Genomic DNA, 17,739 nt, shown 5'->3' with positions numbered 1-17,739 from the left:
CCTAAGGGATGAATGTCCCAAACTAAATGATCCTCAGCTTCTGTCAGCTCCCTCCCCCACCAAAGTCAGTTTAAAAAGTCAGCTGCTATGTGGCCTTTTTGATGTTAAGCATCAATAGCCTGGCTAATTAGCAGAGTTAAGGAAGCTATAAAAAGTGGGAAGGCTTCCTTTAAATAGTGGAAGCCTTGCTCAAGTGAGGGAAATAAAAAGGTGTACAAACTCTAGCCAAAGTGACTATAAGTTGACAATAAGGTAAGTGAAAAAAAATAATCTATCCCTGTAGCTGTGGCTATCTGGCAGCTGCTCACGAACTCTCATGCAAGCTGCCACACATGGGATTAGCCACGGGTACATCTTAAAGAAATAAATATAAAAAAGATTAATGATTTAAATGTAAAAAAACAGATGTAAAAGGATGAATGAAGAGAGCTTGCCGAGAAGATTAATAAATCCTTGTGTTTGTGTTCACTGCGGAATATGTTAAGCAGATACCAACTCCTGAACTACTATTTTCAGGAAGGGTATCTGAAGAATGTAGTCAAATAAGAAGTGGCATGATGAAATTTTTAGAGCTTATTGACAAATTAAAAATTAACTGGTGTCTGGGATCTTGTATCATCCTGGGTAAATTGGTGGGAACGATCACTGACATTTGAATGACTAAACATACAGAATAAGCTATGCTGAGGAAGAATAAGCATGGCTTCTGCAAATGGAAGTTCTGCCTCACTTGACTTTTGAAATTCTTTGTGCATGTCAGTAAGCATGTAGAGAGGAGTAATCTGATCAACACTGTCAAACAGCTTTGATGAAGTCCCTCAATTTCATTTTTTCTGTTCTAAATCAGGCGCCTTCCCCACATGCATTCCACCGCCCTCTCAGTGCCCCCAGTCTGGCCCTGGTCAAGTCCACATTGCCAAAATAGAGGACATGGACGGCGGTGTGTGGGGGGAATGGTCCCAAATAGAGGGCTGCCCTCTATAATAGAGGGCATATGTCACCATAGAAGCGAGGGAAAATGTGTGCTAAGCAGGGTCCTCCCTGGTTTGCATTTGAATGGGAGACTACATGTGAGCACCAGGCGCAAGTGTGGCAGGCAGGGCCCATTTTTAAATCTTGTCCCCAGGCCTACTCCAACCTTGCTATGCTCCTGTGGCTGATACATAAATGCAATGGCCTCTGAAGTTCTATGAGCCAAAAAAGCTCACAGGAAATTATATGAAAGACTGTGGCAGATCAGTTTCTTCACACAGCATGGGTAAGCTGGTATAAGATTTTTTAACACTGATTAGAATGCATTGTCTTTTGAACAGGTATTAGGATCTTCAAGCTAGATCCCACATGCTGCTTCTTCAGCACATGGGCTCACAGGGTAGGGTTGTATTAATTTCTCCAACATATACAAAAATAAAGCCTATACAGTTGTACAAGATAAATTGTGTGATGTATAATTTAATTTTGCATTGTACTTCATCCTGTACACCTGCATTATTTTTAATAAAATACAGCTTTCCATAACAAAGAGAAAGCATATAGAAAACTTGTTCTCAAAATCACGTGTTTAAAAGTTTGCTAATAACACACTGAAAAGTTCATATTTACCCAGTTTATGAAATAAGCTTGGATAAATTTAACCACTTCTAGAGTAACCAATAAACTGATTGGAATGAGATTATTGAAGAGAATGATAAATGTCAGGAAATTCAATCCAAAATTATTCGCTCCACCATCTGTTAAAATAAATGAATAAAAAAAGATAAAGTAAATATGTATTCTTGACTTAGGAAACAGATAATCTTTGGGAAGTATTGCTAAACAGTGAGCATTTTGATCCTTAGTTTCTACAAGAAAATTTTAACATATTCAATATATCACTGATTGCTAAACCATCAACAAAATTTATTTTCATTTTGTTTCAGTAAGCTGTTCAGAATTTAAAAAAACAACACCCACAGGGTGGCTTCACACAATCTGCTGCAAGTAAAGAAGTGAGGGAAATGCTGGAACTGAGAACATGCTCTCCCGGTGAATGTGTCATGTGAACCTGACCAACTCTGGATCCAAAGATTCTCTGCCCAAGATTCTCCAGACCTCCACTCAATTTGCTTACCTGCAACCTATGATCTCTGTGGGGGATCCATGGTCACTCACAACTGGGTCTTCTGCGCCTGCACAGGAGGCCTACAGAAGAATCTATAGCTCCGTTTAGGCACTCTCCGGCCCTTTAAGGCGTAGTGATATCGGAGCCTACAAAGCCGGCTGTAAAGCTTCTCCTTCTTTGGTTTCTAAATTGTCTGCAAAGGGACTGACAACAATGAGAGATAAAGAAGACAGCAGACAAGTCACAGCAGCACAGGTAAGTAAACAGATCATGTCAAGCTAGCAGAGGGGACGGACGGGTGGGTGTTGTGATTGACCATAGATCCCCACAGAGATAATAAGTTACAGGTAAGCAACCTGTTTATCTCTGTAGGGATCCATGGTCACTCACAGCTGGGTGAGTGACTAACTCTCAAAAAAGGAGGTAGGTGCTAGTGGTTGCCATACTTTCTTTAAGACTGCCCAACCAAAATTGCACTCTGAAGCAAAATGTAAGTCCACAGCGTAGTGACAAAGGGTGGGTCCGATGATCAGGTGGCAGCCCTGCAAATGTCCTTCATACTGATGCCCAACATGTGGGCAGCTGAGGTAGCCATGGACCTAGTGGAATGTGCCCAAATTCTGGAAGGTGGCTGAACACTTTGCTTCTTATAATAGAAGAAAATCAGTTGCACCAGTCAGTTGGACAATCTTCGTCTAGAAATGGAGAAACCTTTACTAGCTCCTGGAGATGAACAGTTTGTTAGAATGCCTTTGTGCAGGAAATAAAGGAGACACCTGCAAACATCTTGGCTATTCATAGAACGCTTGAAAGGTGTAGATGGGTCACAGAAGAATGCAGGTAGCATGATGTCCTGGTTGATGTGAAAGTCAGACATGATTTTAGGGTGAAAGGCAGGATCTGGATGCAGGACCACCTTGTCCGGGTAAAATTTAGTATATGGGGAATCAGCCTTTGAAGCACCGAATTCAGTTACACGTCTCGCAGACATGATGGCCACAAGGAAGGCAGTCTCTAGGCACAGCAGTTTCATGGAAGATGACAACAGGGGTTCGAAGGGGGCCCCTGTAAGCATGGACAGCACAAGTGAGAGACTCCAAAGCTCAACCAGTGCCCGCACAGTGGAATACAGGTTGTTAACCCCTTTCAAAAAATGTTTAGAGTCAGGGTGAACAAAAACCGACTCGCTGTCCCAGCCCAGGTGGCGAGCCGGGATGGCAGCGAGGTGCACCTTAAGGGAGGTATTTGAGAGACCCAGCCCCTTGAGAGAGGCGAGGTAGAGAAGTATTTGGCAGATCGAAGCCTGGAGCGGGTCAAAGCCCTTAGCAGATGCGTAGGATGTGAAACGCTTCCATTTGTACATAAAGTCCTGTCTCATAGAGGGCTTTCTCTCATTCTATTTATTTATTTCTTTAACATATTTCTATACCACCAAAAACTTGCATCTCTGGGTGGTTTACTATTAAAATCATTTAAACATTAAGTCAATTAAACAATTAAAATTTAAAACCCAACATTAAAAATATTAAAACTATAAATCTAATTAAAAGCCTGGGTGAATAAATGTGTCTTCAGTGCCTTTTAAAAAGTTGCCAGAGATGGGGAGGCTCTTAACAGGGAGCGCATTCCAAAGTCCAGGGGCAGCAATGGGGAAGGCCCGTTTAACCGGATCTTGTCTAAAAGTTCAGCCTCCATGCTGTTGGTGAGAGGGTCTGAAGGGCATAGTGTAGAAGCAGACCCGTCTCTCGTGAGGAGGACCCATTGAGGTAGAAGGCGAAGGTAAGAGTCATTGCACAGCTGAAGGAGAGCTGCGAACCAGGGTTGCTTGGGCCACCATGGCCCAGAACAGGATGCACTGCATGTGCTCTTACAGTATCTTCCCCACCACTCTGGACATTAGCGGAAAGCGGGGAAAGAGGTAATACAGCCTGTCCTTCCATTGCAGCTGGAAGGCTTCCCCTAGGGAGTTCGGACCGATGCCCACCCTAGAACAGAACCGAGAACACTTCACATTTTGTGCAGTGGCAAATAAGTCAACAGAAGGAACACCCCAGGAGTCAAACACATCTGACAGAACAGAGTCCTACTGCAATAGCAATATTTAGCAATATTTAACAATAGCAATATTTTAATAGCAATAGCCTACTTGAACCATTATCAATGTGGACCTGAACCACCTGGCTCTGGATGACGGGTAGGAATGCCTTGAAAGCAATGCCTTGAAATTACTAAAAAGTAGGAATGCCTAAAAAGTTAATATGGAGCTCCTGTTGCTGGAAAGGTCACATGCCCAGAGAACCACAGTGAGCACCCCAACCCTGCATGGAAGAATAGATGGTGACTGATATCGTAGGATTCAGTTCCTGAAAGGGAATCAGGCAGAGACCACCAGAGTAAGCCTCGCAAGACATTCTCCAGTATGACTAACCACTTATTTGGACTGTCTAGGTTCGGACGGAAGACAGACAGCAGCCAGAGTTATAGTCTCTGCATCCTCACCACAGTTGTGGTGCACGAGGCCATGAGGCCCAGCAGGTGTTGAATGGACCGAGATCGTTGCCTTGAGGAAAGACTGGAAAGCGATCACCATGGGGAAAAAATGGCCTGGATGCATTCTACAGGTAAGTATGCATGCTTCTGGTCGGCATCCAAGATTGCACCAATGTACTGGATGACATGTTTTCTTCAGGACCAGATTTCTTCAGGTTGACACTGAGCCCCAGATCTGCCACGAGAAAGAGAGTAAGTTGCAGGTTGAACAACAGGGTGGACTTCTCTCTAACCATGATAAGCCAGTCATCAAAATAGTGGAACACAGAAACACCCTGTACACTCAGATAGGCAATGACGGCCACCATGCATTTAGTAAGAACTCTAGGGGCGGTACAAAGGACGGATGAAAGAACCTTGTACTGGTATTCCTTTGTGTCAAGGCAAAAATGTAGGAACTGGCAATGCCAAAGCCTTATGGAGATGTGGAAGTAGGCATCCTTTACGTCTAGGGACACAAACCACTCCTCTTGCCACAACAATGGGAGAATGGACTGCAGGGAGATCGTGCAAAATTTGAAAATTTTGACAAGTATCTGGAATAATAGCTGAAATGCATGGAATAAGATGGAACTGGTTCTATGGTGTCTTTTTGGAGCAGCGAAGAAACTTCTTCAAGGATAGGAGTCGAGTGGGTGTATTTTATACCCACATGGGCAGACAGAGAGTGAAATTCCATAGCATAGTTATTGGCCACTATGCACAACACCCAGGTGTCTGGTGTAACTTGATGCCAGGAAAGGAGGAAGGGAGCGAGAAGAATAGAGGCTGAGGTAACAGGGATAGATCCTCATCGTTGAAAGGTCCTCATCATTAAAATGACTACTTGGATTGGTCTTGAGGCTTTGATTTCTGTTGGCCCTTCTGGCGCTGATGGAAAGGGCACCTAGAGTACTGCTTAGACCCACATCTGAAACATCCTCTGTCTTGGGAAGGCCAGAGTTGGGGCCACTGCTTGAAACCTGGGCAGTACCTGTGCTGGAAGGATGAGGTTTGAGACTGAGCGCCAGTCTTAGCGGTATAACAAAACATTTTCAGCTTCTTCATTGTCTTGTCCATGTCTATCGAGAAGAAACCCTTGCCACTGAACGGCAGATTTTCAATTTTATCCATCATGCCTGCTCCAGAGGGGTGGACCTGAGCCAGGCATGGTGATGGAAAGAGACTGACCCAGCCAGCACCTTGAATTCCGCTTTTGTCAGGTGCTGCCTGGTAAGATCAGCAGACTTGGAGAGCATCGACAGGAACTTGGCCTTAAAAAGCTCAAGCAATGTCATTCTTTAACGTGTCCCAGAGGGACTGCTGATACTTAGCCATGCAGGCTAAGTAGTTGGCAACCTTAAGGGAAAGACAAGCAGAGGAGTAGAATCTCCCCGCCATAGAGTCCAATTTCTGGCCCTCCATATCCACCAGAGCTGAATGCTTCTGTGCGGTCTTGGCTTACAGTACACAGTCCACCACCAGCAAGTTCAGTGCTAGGTATTTGAACAGAAACAGGCAAGAAGCCTCCTGGACCTGATACAGACTCTCCATCTTCTTACAAGGAAGAGTGGATGTCACTGGGGCCAGACCAAGCAGCTCTGGAAGCAGCGACCAGACCTGGGAGCATGGGCAACACAGTAGGGTGAGCTATGGATGTGGTAGCCATAAACAGGATCCTTGATTGTATCCTCAGGAGGGTTGTCTCCAGGCCTAAAGCCCTCGCCATGTTCTGTATTTGCACTTGGTAGGATTTAGTCTCTGCCGTTGGAGAATTAGATGGATGGTTTGACATATTATCGTCTGGCGACGTGCCTGGTGGAGCTTCTGGGATCTCAGTCAGGATCGGACACATAAGAAGACGCCCCATCAGTATCAGGATCCTCAGGCAATGGAGTCCTGGGGTGAGGCCCTGCAGGAGGAACAGGCTGTTTAGGAAGACAGTATCACAGTGGCCACAGGAACCAGGGCCTCCGGAGGAGCAGGAGCTTGAGGAGGTGCAGGCGATACTGGAAGCACAGGTGTAGGCAGTGGGGTCCTGGGCATCAGTGTAGTAGGCCTCGAAAGGGCAGCCCGCGTGTCAAGGTGGAAGGGCCACCTGTAGGGGTCTTAGGAAGAGGCAGAGGCAAACTGTTTTCATCAGTGTCAAGACCCTGGGACAAGGTAAAGCCTTTGAAAGTAGAACCTGAGGGCGTTGAGTTAGCAGAGCTGAGTAGGCGCTCCAATTCCTTCTGAAGTAGGTTTGCCAGCACCAGAGAGTCCAGAGAAGGTGTAGAAGGCTGCAATGGCAAAAGGTGGAGAAGAGACCTGGCAGGTGTCGAACCATGGGAGATGATGATGGGTGAAGGCGGTGCCAAATGAACAGGCAAGAAATGGAGAGCAGTTGCAGCTGTGCCTTCAACATTGGGGCCAAAGTAATCAGCTTGCTAAATTCCGTGCTTACAGAAGTGGTGGACATCGACGGGATTGGCACCAAAGAGGGTGCTGATGGCGCTGAGAGGCTAGACGCCACAGATTTTGGTGGTGGTGGAGAACTTAGCCTTGGAGTCCCCAGACAGAAAATATTTTCATACAAAGAGGCCTTCAGTCGTAATTACCTGCTTAAATGGGTCTTTTTCTTAAATGACAAACAGACCTTGCAGGTACTGGTATTATGACTATCCCACAAACATAAGAGGCAGTCAGCATGGCCGTCAGAGGAGGGCATAGTACCTCTGCAGGTTGTACACCTTTTAAAACGTTTACGAGCAGACATAGCCAAGTAAAAAAAAAACTATCCGAGGTCAGCCAAATCAGAGTTAGAATGCCAAGTACAGAAACACAAGCCAGAGAGTAATCAAAAACAGTCCGAGGTCAAAGAATCCAAATAGAGCAGTAAATCTGAGAGACAGGAGAATAGTAAAAAATACAGTCCAGGTCGATACAGAAAGATCAGATTAAGGGTTGTCAGAAAACAGGCCAAGTCAAAAACCAAGAAAACAGTCCAAATGACAATATTCACTTTCTCACAGGAACGAGGGAGCAGGAGCAGATCCTTCACGAGGCAGCACAAGCGGTGGATAAGAAGGAACTGAAGAGGGAGGCGCTCTACAGCCGGCTTTGCAGGCTCCGATATCACTACGCCTTAAAGGGCTGGAGAGTGCCTAAACAGAGCTATAGATTCTTCCATGGGCCTCTTGCGCAGGCACAGAAGACCTAGTTGTGAGGCACCATGGATCCCTACAGAGATTTGAAGTAGAGTGGAGAATGTCAGGCAGAATGAGGGAACCAGACTTGGATGGGTTCGCTCAACACTGCCAGAAGCACATAATCTTGTTTCCCAACATATCCCTTGAATTTTTCCTTCCTTATAGACTTGCTGGTGGTTGTGCGAAGTTGTCCATAAAGTTAGTTTCTATCTTCTGGCATGTAATCCAACATTGGAAACTTCTTCTGAATGGAAGGAGAGTTGCACTGACACAACTGGTCCTTCTGCAAGCACAATTCCTGGAAGAAGCATCCAATGATAGATGGCACTCCAACAAAAGTTAGGATCCAAAGTATGAGTGTAATTACCTGAATGTCATAACATTAATTTCCACATTTTTTGTATGCATTTGAACCTTAGATTATTGCAGATATAAAAATGACACCCATGCTACTACCAAACTGGGTTTGGGTTTGGACCAAAACCAGAGAAAAGGGCTTGCTGTGCTGTTTTTAATGTTCCCTGCACCAACTGACTTCTGTTGTGCACTGAGCTATCTGAATTAACCTGTCCTCCAACACACTTTGCAAAGCTAGGGCAAGTATATACATGAAATACCTTAAGTTGTGAATGATAAAAAATATTTTGATATAAGATCTTTAAGAAATATGAATGAAGATAGTGGCTAACATCCAGAGTAGGTTACTCAATAGTACCACTCAGGAGTTATTCTAAAGGGCTACTTAATTTCAATAAGACTTCTATCAAGTAATTTAGTCAGTGTCAGCCACTATACTTACATTTTTTTTAACACGAGGATGTAATGCATATTCATTGTTCCTGTTTGTGAATACAAAGTAAGTTAAACAGAACGATGACTACAAAATAATATTTTTTAGTGCTTACAATTTAAATTGATATACCAGTCCCTCTCCTCATGTCTTTGATTCCATATAGCTGAACCAATGGAACAAATCAAAGATATACCAATAAGAATGCAGAACAAAAATAGAATTTGGATATTTGTAATTCTTTCCACATTGGATAGCTTAAGAGGTGGGCTTGTTGAGTTCTGTTGATGAAATAAAGAGAATTCATAAGTAAGGAAAGACATGCACATTTATGTTGTGATTTTTAATGACATTTTCAGGTCTTCTATAGAGTTTAAATATAAAGAATTATAGTACAACCACACACATATGTACTATATCGAGTTCAGCCTACAAGTGTGGTTGCCAGTTTTTAAAAAACACCACAAACAACATTTTACATATACAGTACATTCCAATAACAATAACAAAAATGACTATATTTTGTTAAGGCACTAAAAGTAAATTTTAACCATGCACTACAACCAATAGTAAAAAAACCAAACCCTACATGTTTCAAAGGTTTCAATTATATTTGCTGAACAGCAGAGTGGCCAAAGTTTTTGGCAAATGTGCTTCAGTCAAACCCAAAGTGTTAGATAGCACTAGTCTAGCACAAATAAAGCTCTTTGTGATTTGTGGTGATTTTGCCTGGAATTTATTGTATTAGGGAATAGGCAATAAGACTGTCCATCACATTAGACCAATACTCAGGTCAAGGCAATGCAAGCCCTATTGGGGCCTTTTTACCAGAAACTATTCTGATTTTAAAATGCCTGGTATTGGCAGACAATTCAATACAATACTGAATCACATTAATATTGTATCAAATAGTATTGGAGGTTGGGGTGAGGCTTAGTTTTGAATGAAGATTCAACTTCTCTGAAGAATTCAGCTTTTTAGGCAGCCAGAGCAGCAATATTTCAAACTGCACTATTCCAAAGGAAGCAGTTTCATGACATGGTGACTTTTTCCTGGTGCATTACTGGGGGGAAATGGTTGTGACCTGTAACTATAGGGTATAGCCCCCGCCCTCACCCAATAATGCACCAGGAAAAGAATCCAATGTCATGAAGTTGCTTCTTTTCCTATACATTATAGGGCGAGACCAGGAAAGGAAAGGTGGCAATTTTAAATGCTGTTGCTGTGTCCAGCAAAAAGGCAACCTTAAGCGGTTGGATCTTCATTAAAAAAGATCTCGCCCTGCCACCCATGTATTGACTCTATGCTGATCATCGGTTTGATGCAATCCAGACCATCCCCTGCATCGTATGCACAATGCAATGGTCTAGATCGTTATCAGACTCTAGTAGGCAACAGCACTGCACTACACTGGAGAGGGAGGGAGGCAGGCAGGCAGACAATTAGGCTTAACTCTATGCTCTAGTGAGCCCATAGGCCCCCTCCTCCCGTCCAGGCAGTAGCAGCTGGTGGGCACTGGAGCATGGGCAGGGGCAGGGGAGAACCTAGTCACCAAAGCCAGACCCCCCACCCCCACCTTTCCTTCATGCCAGTGGGCTAGGATATTTACCCAAGCCTGCCAGCTTGGAGGAAAACATAAGTGAGGGCAGAAAAGCAGGGGCAAAAGTATAAAACAGAAATGTTTTGTGGAGTGGTGATGGGGAGAAGACAGAAACAGAAAAGCCAGGGCAGAAAGCAGGGAGAAAGGCAGAAAGCAGAAAAGGAAGGGCAAAAGGCAGATGCAAAAGGCAGTAAGAGGAACAGAAGAGAGAAAGCAGGGATTGCATTCCCCCTCCCACCAAACAAACAAGCTAGTAAAATATCAGACTTGGCAGCAGCCAGGGAATCCTTTAGAGCAGAGAGTCTCCTCCAGCCCCTCCTCCCTTGCCTGCAACTTCCTCTTTTGGTCTTACTGGCTGGAACAGATGCTACTCAAGCTGCTCCAGCCAATCTGATTCTTAGGGGGCTCCTCCTGGCATTGCCCCCAGAAAGAAGGGAAAACACATACTAAAAATATACTCCCTGAAGCAACCAGGAAGTGCATTTTTAACCTATTATTTTAGTTCTTCCTGGGGGCAGTGCCAGGAGGAGCCCCCTAGGAATCAGATTGGCTGGAGTAGCTTGAGTAGCAGCTGTTCCAGCCAGTAAGTTCAAAACAAGAAGTTACTGGCAGGGAGGAAGGGCTGGAGGAAGTCCCTGCTTTGGAGGATTCTCTGGCCACTGGGTAAGTCTGAACTTTTACTAGTATGTGTGTTTCTTTTGCGGGGGGGGGGGTGTGTCTAGATATGCCACAAGTGCCATAATCTGTGCTACAGGTCAGACACCCATAGCAATAGCAATAGCACTTACATTTATATACCGCTCTATAGCTGGAAGCTCTCTAAGCGGTTTACAATGATTTAGCATATTCCATAAACAGGAATATTAAAATAAAAAAAACAGGTTGCTCACCTGTAACTTATGATCTGGAGGTGATCTGTTGTATTCATAATGAATGGGTTCTGCGCCTGCGCAGGGACCTCACAGACAGATTGACTAGCTCCTTGCTATGCCTCCAACTGTCTGGCACGTGCTCCGTGCTTCCATTATTTTCTGCAGTTGGGCGTGTTCTTGCTCAGTTTCTTGCAGACTGCCAAGTGTTGACGATCCTGTGTGTTTGTGTGTGTTTTAAATTTGATTGCGGGGAGGTGCGGGTGGGATTTATGAATACAATGGATCACCTCCAGATCATAAGTTACAGGTGGGCAACCTGTTTATCTGGATCGTGATCCGTTGCATTCATAATGAATGGGTGATTAGCCAGCTTCACATATGGTGGTGGGCACAGTACAGCCTGTCCTTATGGCAGTACCTGTTTCAGAACACTCCTTCCAAAACGTGTCTCCCTTGTAAGATGTAAATCAATGGCATAATGTTTTATAAACAGCTGGTGCGAAGACCACATCGCCACCTTGCAAATTTCTGCCATTGAAATTCCTGCCAGATTGGCTGCAGAAGATGCCTAAGCCCTCATTGAGTGTGCCTTAATGGCCTTTGGAGGTTCTTTTCCCTGACTAGGACAGCCTCTGTCTTGACATTGGCTCTCCCTTGGACCTCCCCTTGTGCGCCATAAATAACTTGTTTGTCCTTCTTATGTCTCTTGTTGCATCCAGTTAATACAGCAACGTGCGGCACACATCCAAGGAGTGCATGGCCCTTTCTAGTGCCAACTCTGGGTTTTGGAAAAAGGTTGGCAAAACTATATCCTCATTTAAGTGGAATTCCGTCAATACTTTTGGTCTGAAACATGGATCCATTTGTAACACCTTGTGTGGATAAAACTGAGTGTACGGGTGGTCAGCTCTTAGCGCTGCTAATTCACTCATTTGCTGTGCCATAGTAACTGCAACTAAGAACTCTGCTTTTAAAGTCTTAATTCACAATGTTGCCTCTCCTAATGTTTCAAATGGGCGTTCAGTGAGGGCAGCCAGCACTAAAGACAAGTTCCATTGCTGCATTGGTCTCTTTACAGGTGGGTACAAGTTATTCAAGCCTTTTAGGAATTTCTTACATTCCTGGTGGGAAAACACTGTTGTGCCATCTCATCCCTTGTGTTCAGACGATATTGCTCCCAGATGGACAATGAGGTATGTATTTGCCAACCCATCCATCTTAAGAGTTGTCATGTAGAGCAGGACCTGCCTGTTGCCTTTCTTGGGAAAAAGCCCTGCTTTCTTGTGTGCAGCTTGAATTTTCTCCACTTGCTACTATAGTTGTGTCTCGTTGAGTGCCTTCTGTTATTCAGCAGAATTTTATCTAGTAGCCGATTCTCCATGCTGTCAACCTTAGTGTTCCTACTTGTGGGTGCTGTAGCGACCCTCCATCCTGGCTCAGCAGATCTGGCTGGTTCGGGAATTTGTGATGCCCCCCCTCCCCCCGTGAGTGCTTTAGCAAACCACGGTTGTCTGGGCCACCATGGGGTCACAAGAATTCCTTTTGTGCCATCCCACAATATTTGTGATAGGACTCGAGTTATTAGTGGTTGCGGAGGGAATAGATAGAACAGGCCCTTGGTCCATACATATTGGAACGCATTGCCTAACGAGCCCCTGCCATGTCCTGCAGGCGAGCAGTATCTCTGACATTTTCTGTTTGCAGCAGTTGTAAACAAGTCTATTGCTAGCCAACCCCACTTGTAGAAATTTTTTTTCAAATATGTGCTATTTAGTTCCCACTCGTGGTGTTGGTTCCTTAGAAGCATGTGACTGAGCTCCTCTGTGGGCAGATTGTCTTCTCCCCTTATATGTATATAATAAAGGGATGACTGTATGCTCAGACACAAACACCAATTCTACAAGTGTTGGTTCAGGAGGCAAAGGGAGCGCGATACCGTGCTTCTCTGTTTGTTCAGATATGCAATTGAACCTAGGTGAACCTGCACCACTTCTCTAGGTGAACCTGCACCACTTCTCCCTGCAGGAGTGGTCTGAATGCCTTCAACGCCATGAGAACAGCTAATAGTTCGAGGTAGTTTATATGCCTTTGCTTCTGTTCCGTTGTCCATTGACCCTGCACTTGATGGTCTCCACAATGTGCGCCCCACCCCCACAGAGAGGCATCTGTTGTCAACCAGCGTGTGGGGATCTTGGGTTCGAATGACATTCCAGACTGTAGACGTGAACTCACATCCCAGCGCCTCCATTACTTCTTGTGGTAGAGTGCGTAATTTCTGCTGGCTTTCTTGGTTGGGGCGGAAGTTTTTAGATACCACATTTGCAAAGTTCTCATCCGCAAATGTGTGTTGCAAACTGTGGAACTGCATCAACCCCATCAGTCTCTGGATCACTTCTGCTGGTTGCCGAGGTTGATCTAGTATTAGGTCGCTTATTTGCTGGTATCTTTCCAGTGGCAAGTAAGCCCTCTTTGTTCACATATCCAGCTTCGCACCTATGTAGCTTATACGTCTCTGTTGTGTTAAGTGCAACCTTTCCCAGTTCACTGATGCCTAGGTCCTCCAATAGCGTAGTACAAATTGGATTTGCGAAAGTAACTTTTCTTTGTCGCCGCTGACCATGAGCCAGTATCTAATATGGGAAGATCACAACCCCCTCCATTCTTAAGTATGCCATTACAACTGACATTACCTTTGTGAATACCCATGGTGCTGTTGACAAATGAACGGCAAAACCACATATTGGTACGCTGTATCTCCTACTGTAAACCTTAAAAACTTTCGATGAGCTTTGCGTATTCCCACATGGAAATACGCATCTTTCAAGTTGAGCGTAGCTGCCCATTCTTCCTTGGCTAGAAGATGCAGAATTCCCTGTAACGCTGTCATCCTGAATTTGCGAGTCTGTATATACAGATTGAGCTTTCTCAAGTCCCATAGCCTGTATTCCCCCATCCTTTGGGGGGATTTGGAAATAACGTGAGTAAAACCCTGACATCCTCTCTACCCACTGCACTGGCACAATCGCCTGTTTTTCCAGTAACACTTGTATCTCCTCCAATAGAACTGGGGTTGGTTTTGTAACCTTTATCCCCTGAAAAGGAGGCAAAGCTTTGAACTCTATTGTGTAACCAGACCTCATGATTGTTAGAACCCACTGGTCTGATGTTATGTTGTGCCATGCTTGCAAATGGCTTGCCAGTTTGATGGATTTGCTGACAAACATAAAGCCAATGTTGTAGGCCTTGGGTGATGTTACTTGTGCTGCTTGTTGTGTTTGAGATGGATGGATGGATCTGGCCATCAAAGAGTCCACTTGTTCTGATCACGATTTTGTTTAGCGTTTTGGCCCTTCTGGCACTGCCCAAGGTCTTATATTGGCCTGTATTGTCTTCTAAAATCTCTTCTGTCTTGTTGCCTGTACAGGGCTCGATATTGTTGCCTGCCGAATGTTCAGTTACAGGTTGATGTCATATTTGTGTTTGATGAAGCCATAAATGTTTTTGCTGTGTATTTTGACTTTTTCCATGTTTCCATTGTTGTGTCAGTGGATTCTGCTAAGGGCCCTTTCCCATCGTATGGTAGCAGTCAAGCATGGTGACGCAGGGTTACAGCTGTTGTCATTGCTCTTGATTCTGTCTCTGCCAAATGCTTAAAAGTGCCGAGTAGCTGCCTAGTCACAGCAGTTGTCTTTTCATATGTCTGTGCAAACATGTTCTGGAACTCCTCCGGTGTCATTGTAGTTGAGTCCTGGAAAAGTATATCCCATAAATGATGTCCATATCTTGCGAGACATGCGGAATAATTTGCTATATCTTAATAGCCAAGCTGGAAGTGGCATATATCTTTCGCCCCAACAGATCTATTTTTCTACCTTCCTTTTCAGAAGGAGTAGTATGCCGCTGTCCCCCTTTCGAAGAGGCTGCACATTCCACGACCAAAGAGTTTGGCACAGGATGCCACATCAGGTAAATGTTGTTCTCTTCTTGTACTCTGTACAACCCCTCTAATTTCCTCAATGTTGGTGTAGAAGTTAGCAGCACCTCCCATGCTGATTGTGCTGTCTTTGTGATCGCAGGCATCATGGGAAGTGCCACTGGGTGTGTCACCCTTGCCTTCGCCATCATGTTATAAAATGGTCTTTTAGATCTACTTTGGGTTGCTTCAGTTCCAATCCCAGAGCCTCAGCCATTTCCCTTATTTGCGAATGATAGGCTTTCAGCTCTTCTGAGGGCAACAAAGAAGTCTTAGGTGGCACTTCCGCCAGTGGATCAGGTTCATCATGACTTCCATAATCTGTCTCCAATGAAGCTGTGGTGTATCCGTCACCTTCATCTTCATCTTCTGGGGCTAAGTCTGGGAGTGCTTTCTTCCTTGCTGCCTTCTTAGGTTGCACTGGCACTTGTGGCTGCTCAGGTGGAGTCAGCGTTTCTAGCAGTAGACGCCACCATGGGCATTGTTTCTGGTTCTCTAGCAGGTGTTGGAGTTGTATGCAATGCTGTATGCTGCACCTTTTGCAAAGTCTCTTGCTGTACTTTCTAAGTTTGATACTCCGCGTAATCAGCCGGGTAGACCACTGTAGGCGTGTGCCTAAAACCACAGCTATGAGTGATTTGGCCACATGATATGCCTTTCAATATACTGGTGGAAGTTAGGCCCTGAGTGGCAGCATACTGATGACTTCCAGGGGGCATAGACTGATCCTGGGTATGCAAAGAGAGAGAGATAGGTCTTGACACACTTGTTCGGTCTGCCGTCTGTCTCAATGGTGACATTAGCCGTATTGGATTTGTAGTCGTTGGCATCAGGCGTATAGGGTTACATGTTGGCGGCTGTGTTCTTACTGGTGACATTGATGGGGCTTTCGGTACCGATAGCGTACCCTCATTTTGTGTTGGTGGTGTCTCTTCTCCACTGTCTCTGGTCGCTTGAATTCTTGCTCCTTGGTGGCTTTAGACTGCGTAGTAGTAGGTTCCACCGAAGGAGCAACATCGACCCACAATCCCGTGCTCAATATCGACCTCGACGGCGAAGAATACGTCCGCCTCAATGTTGGTGGCCGAAGTGCCTCATCATATAAGGCTGCCCTTAGTCGAAGTACTCAGTTCTTTATTGTTTGTTTTGAGAATGAGCAGCATTTCTTGCACATCACTGGGCAGTGCTGCTCTCTCAAACACAGCAAGCACGTGTCATGACTATCTGTACCTGGCAGCTTTGCACGGCACTCTGTGCAGCACTTAAAAGTTGTCCTTGCTATTGGTTTTGAACTCATTATGTATTATTATTATTATTATTATTATTATCATCATCTATCTACACAGTCAGACAGGTGCCACCAACTGCTCTGTTTCAACCAGACACCGAGTCCTTCCCAAGGACCTGGGATGGCTGAATTTTATTATCAATGTTGTTGCTGTTATTATAGATATCATTGCAGAATATAGGCTGTTCCCAGTAAAGTTGCTTTTTGTAATTGGCTGATGGTGATTTCTGTGGCCCCTATGGTGTTGAGGTGCTCTTCAAGTTGTTTTGGAATTGCACCTAGGGCACCAATTACCACTGGGATTAATTTGGTCTTCTTATGCCACAGCCTTTCAATTTCAATTTGTAGATCTTTGTATTTGGTGATTTTTTCTATTTCTTTTTCTTCTATTCTGCTCTCCCCTGGTATTGCTATGTCGATTATTTTGACTTGTTTTTCTTTCTTCTCGACTACAGTTATATCTGGTGTATTGTGTGGCAGATGTTTGTCTGTTTGTAGTCGGATGTCCCATAATATTTTTGCATCTTCATTTTCTTCAACTTTTCAATTGTATGGTCCCACCAATTTTTGGCTACAGGTAGCTTGTATTTTTTGCAGATGTTCCAGTGTATCATCCCTGCTACCTTGTCATGCCTTTGTTTGTAGTCAGTCTGTGCAATCTCTTTACAACAGCTGATTAGGTGGTCCACTGTTTCATCTGCTTCTTTACAAAGGTGGCATTTGCTGTTTGTTGTTGATTTTTCGACTTTTGCTCTTATTGCATTTGTTCTTAGTGCCTGTTCTTGTGCAGCCAGTATTAAACCCTCAGTTTCTTTCTTCAAGTTGCCATTCTTAAGCCATTGCCAGGTCTTGGTGATGTATGATTTTCCACTTATATTGTGCAAATATTGACCATGCAGAGGCTTCTTTTTCCATTTTTCTGCTAGGTTCTTGACTTGTTCTTTCTTGTAGGCCTGCTTTGTTTCATTGGTGTTGAATAGTTTCCCGTTATTGCCCATTTTAAGTGCATTTTCTTCACTGTCCTTGATATATTCTTCAAGGCCTCTTTTCTCTTCTACTGTTTGATGGACTTGCAGCATTCCTCTTCCACCTGAGCTGCGAGGGAGGTATAGCCTATCTACATCACTGTGGGGGTGCAGAGCATGATTGATGGTCATGATTTTCCTAGTCTTACGATCTAGCATCTCTAGCTCTGCCTGGGTCCAGTCTATTATTCCTGCAGTGTATCTGATAACAGGTATAGCCCAGGTGTTTATGGCTTGTATGGTGTTCCCGCCATTGAGTTTGGACTTTAGGATTCTTCTAACTCTTCTGATGTATTCACTTCTTCTTCTTCTTCTTTTTTAACGCCAGTGTGTGCGATGTTATCAGCCTGGAGTATGCCCAAGTATTTGTAAT

The 17,739-nt window shown here is 44.4% G+C and overlaps 1 protein-coding gene across 4 annotated transcripts in view; it reads right to left on the bottom strand.

Annotated features, from left to right (window-relative positions):
* ATP8A1 (ATPase phospholipid transporting 8A1) overlaps nt 1-17,739 on the bottom strand; it is a 242,997-nt gene that overhangs the window by 129,785 nt on the left and 95,473 nt on the right. For all 4 annotated transcript variants that reach the window (XM_053252646.1, XM_053252647.1, XM_053252644.1 and 1 more), the window contains 2 exons: nt 8,724-8,889; nt 1,603-1,730 (listed from right to left, as the gene is read on the bottom strand). In XM_053252646.1, coding sequence (XP_053108621.1) covers nt 1,603-1,730; nt 8,724-8,889 — 294 coding nt within the window. The remainder of the gene's footprint in view (nt 1-1,602; nt 1,731-8,723; nt 8,890-17,739) is intronic.

The sequence above is a fragment of the Hemicordylus capensis genome, chromosome 5 (assembly GCF_027244095.1).
Source record: "Hemicordylus capensis ecotype Gifberg chromosome 5, rHemCap1.1.pri, whole genome shotgun sequence".
NCBI classification, from domain to species: domain Eukaryota; kingdom Metazoa; phylum Chordata; class Lepidosauria; order Squamata; family Cordylidae; genus Hemicordylus; species Hemicordylus capensis.
Note: the sequence above shows the minus strand (reverse complement) of the source record. Positions and strands in the feature narration are given on the sequence as shown.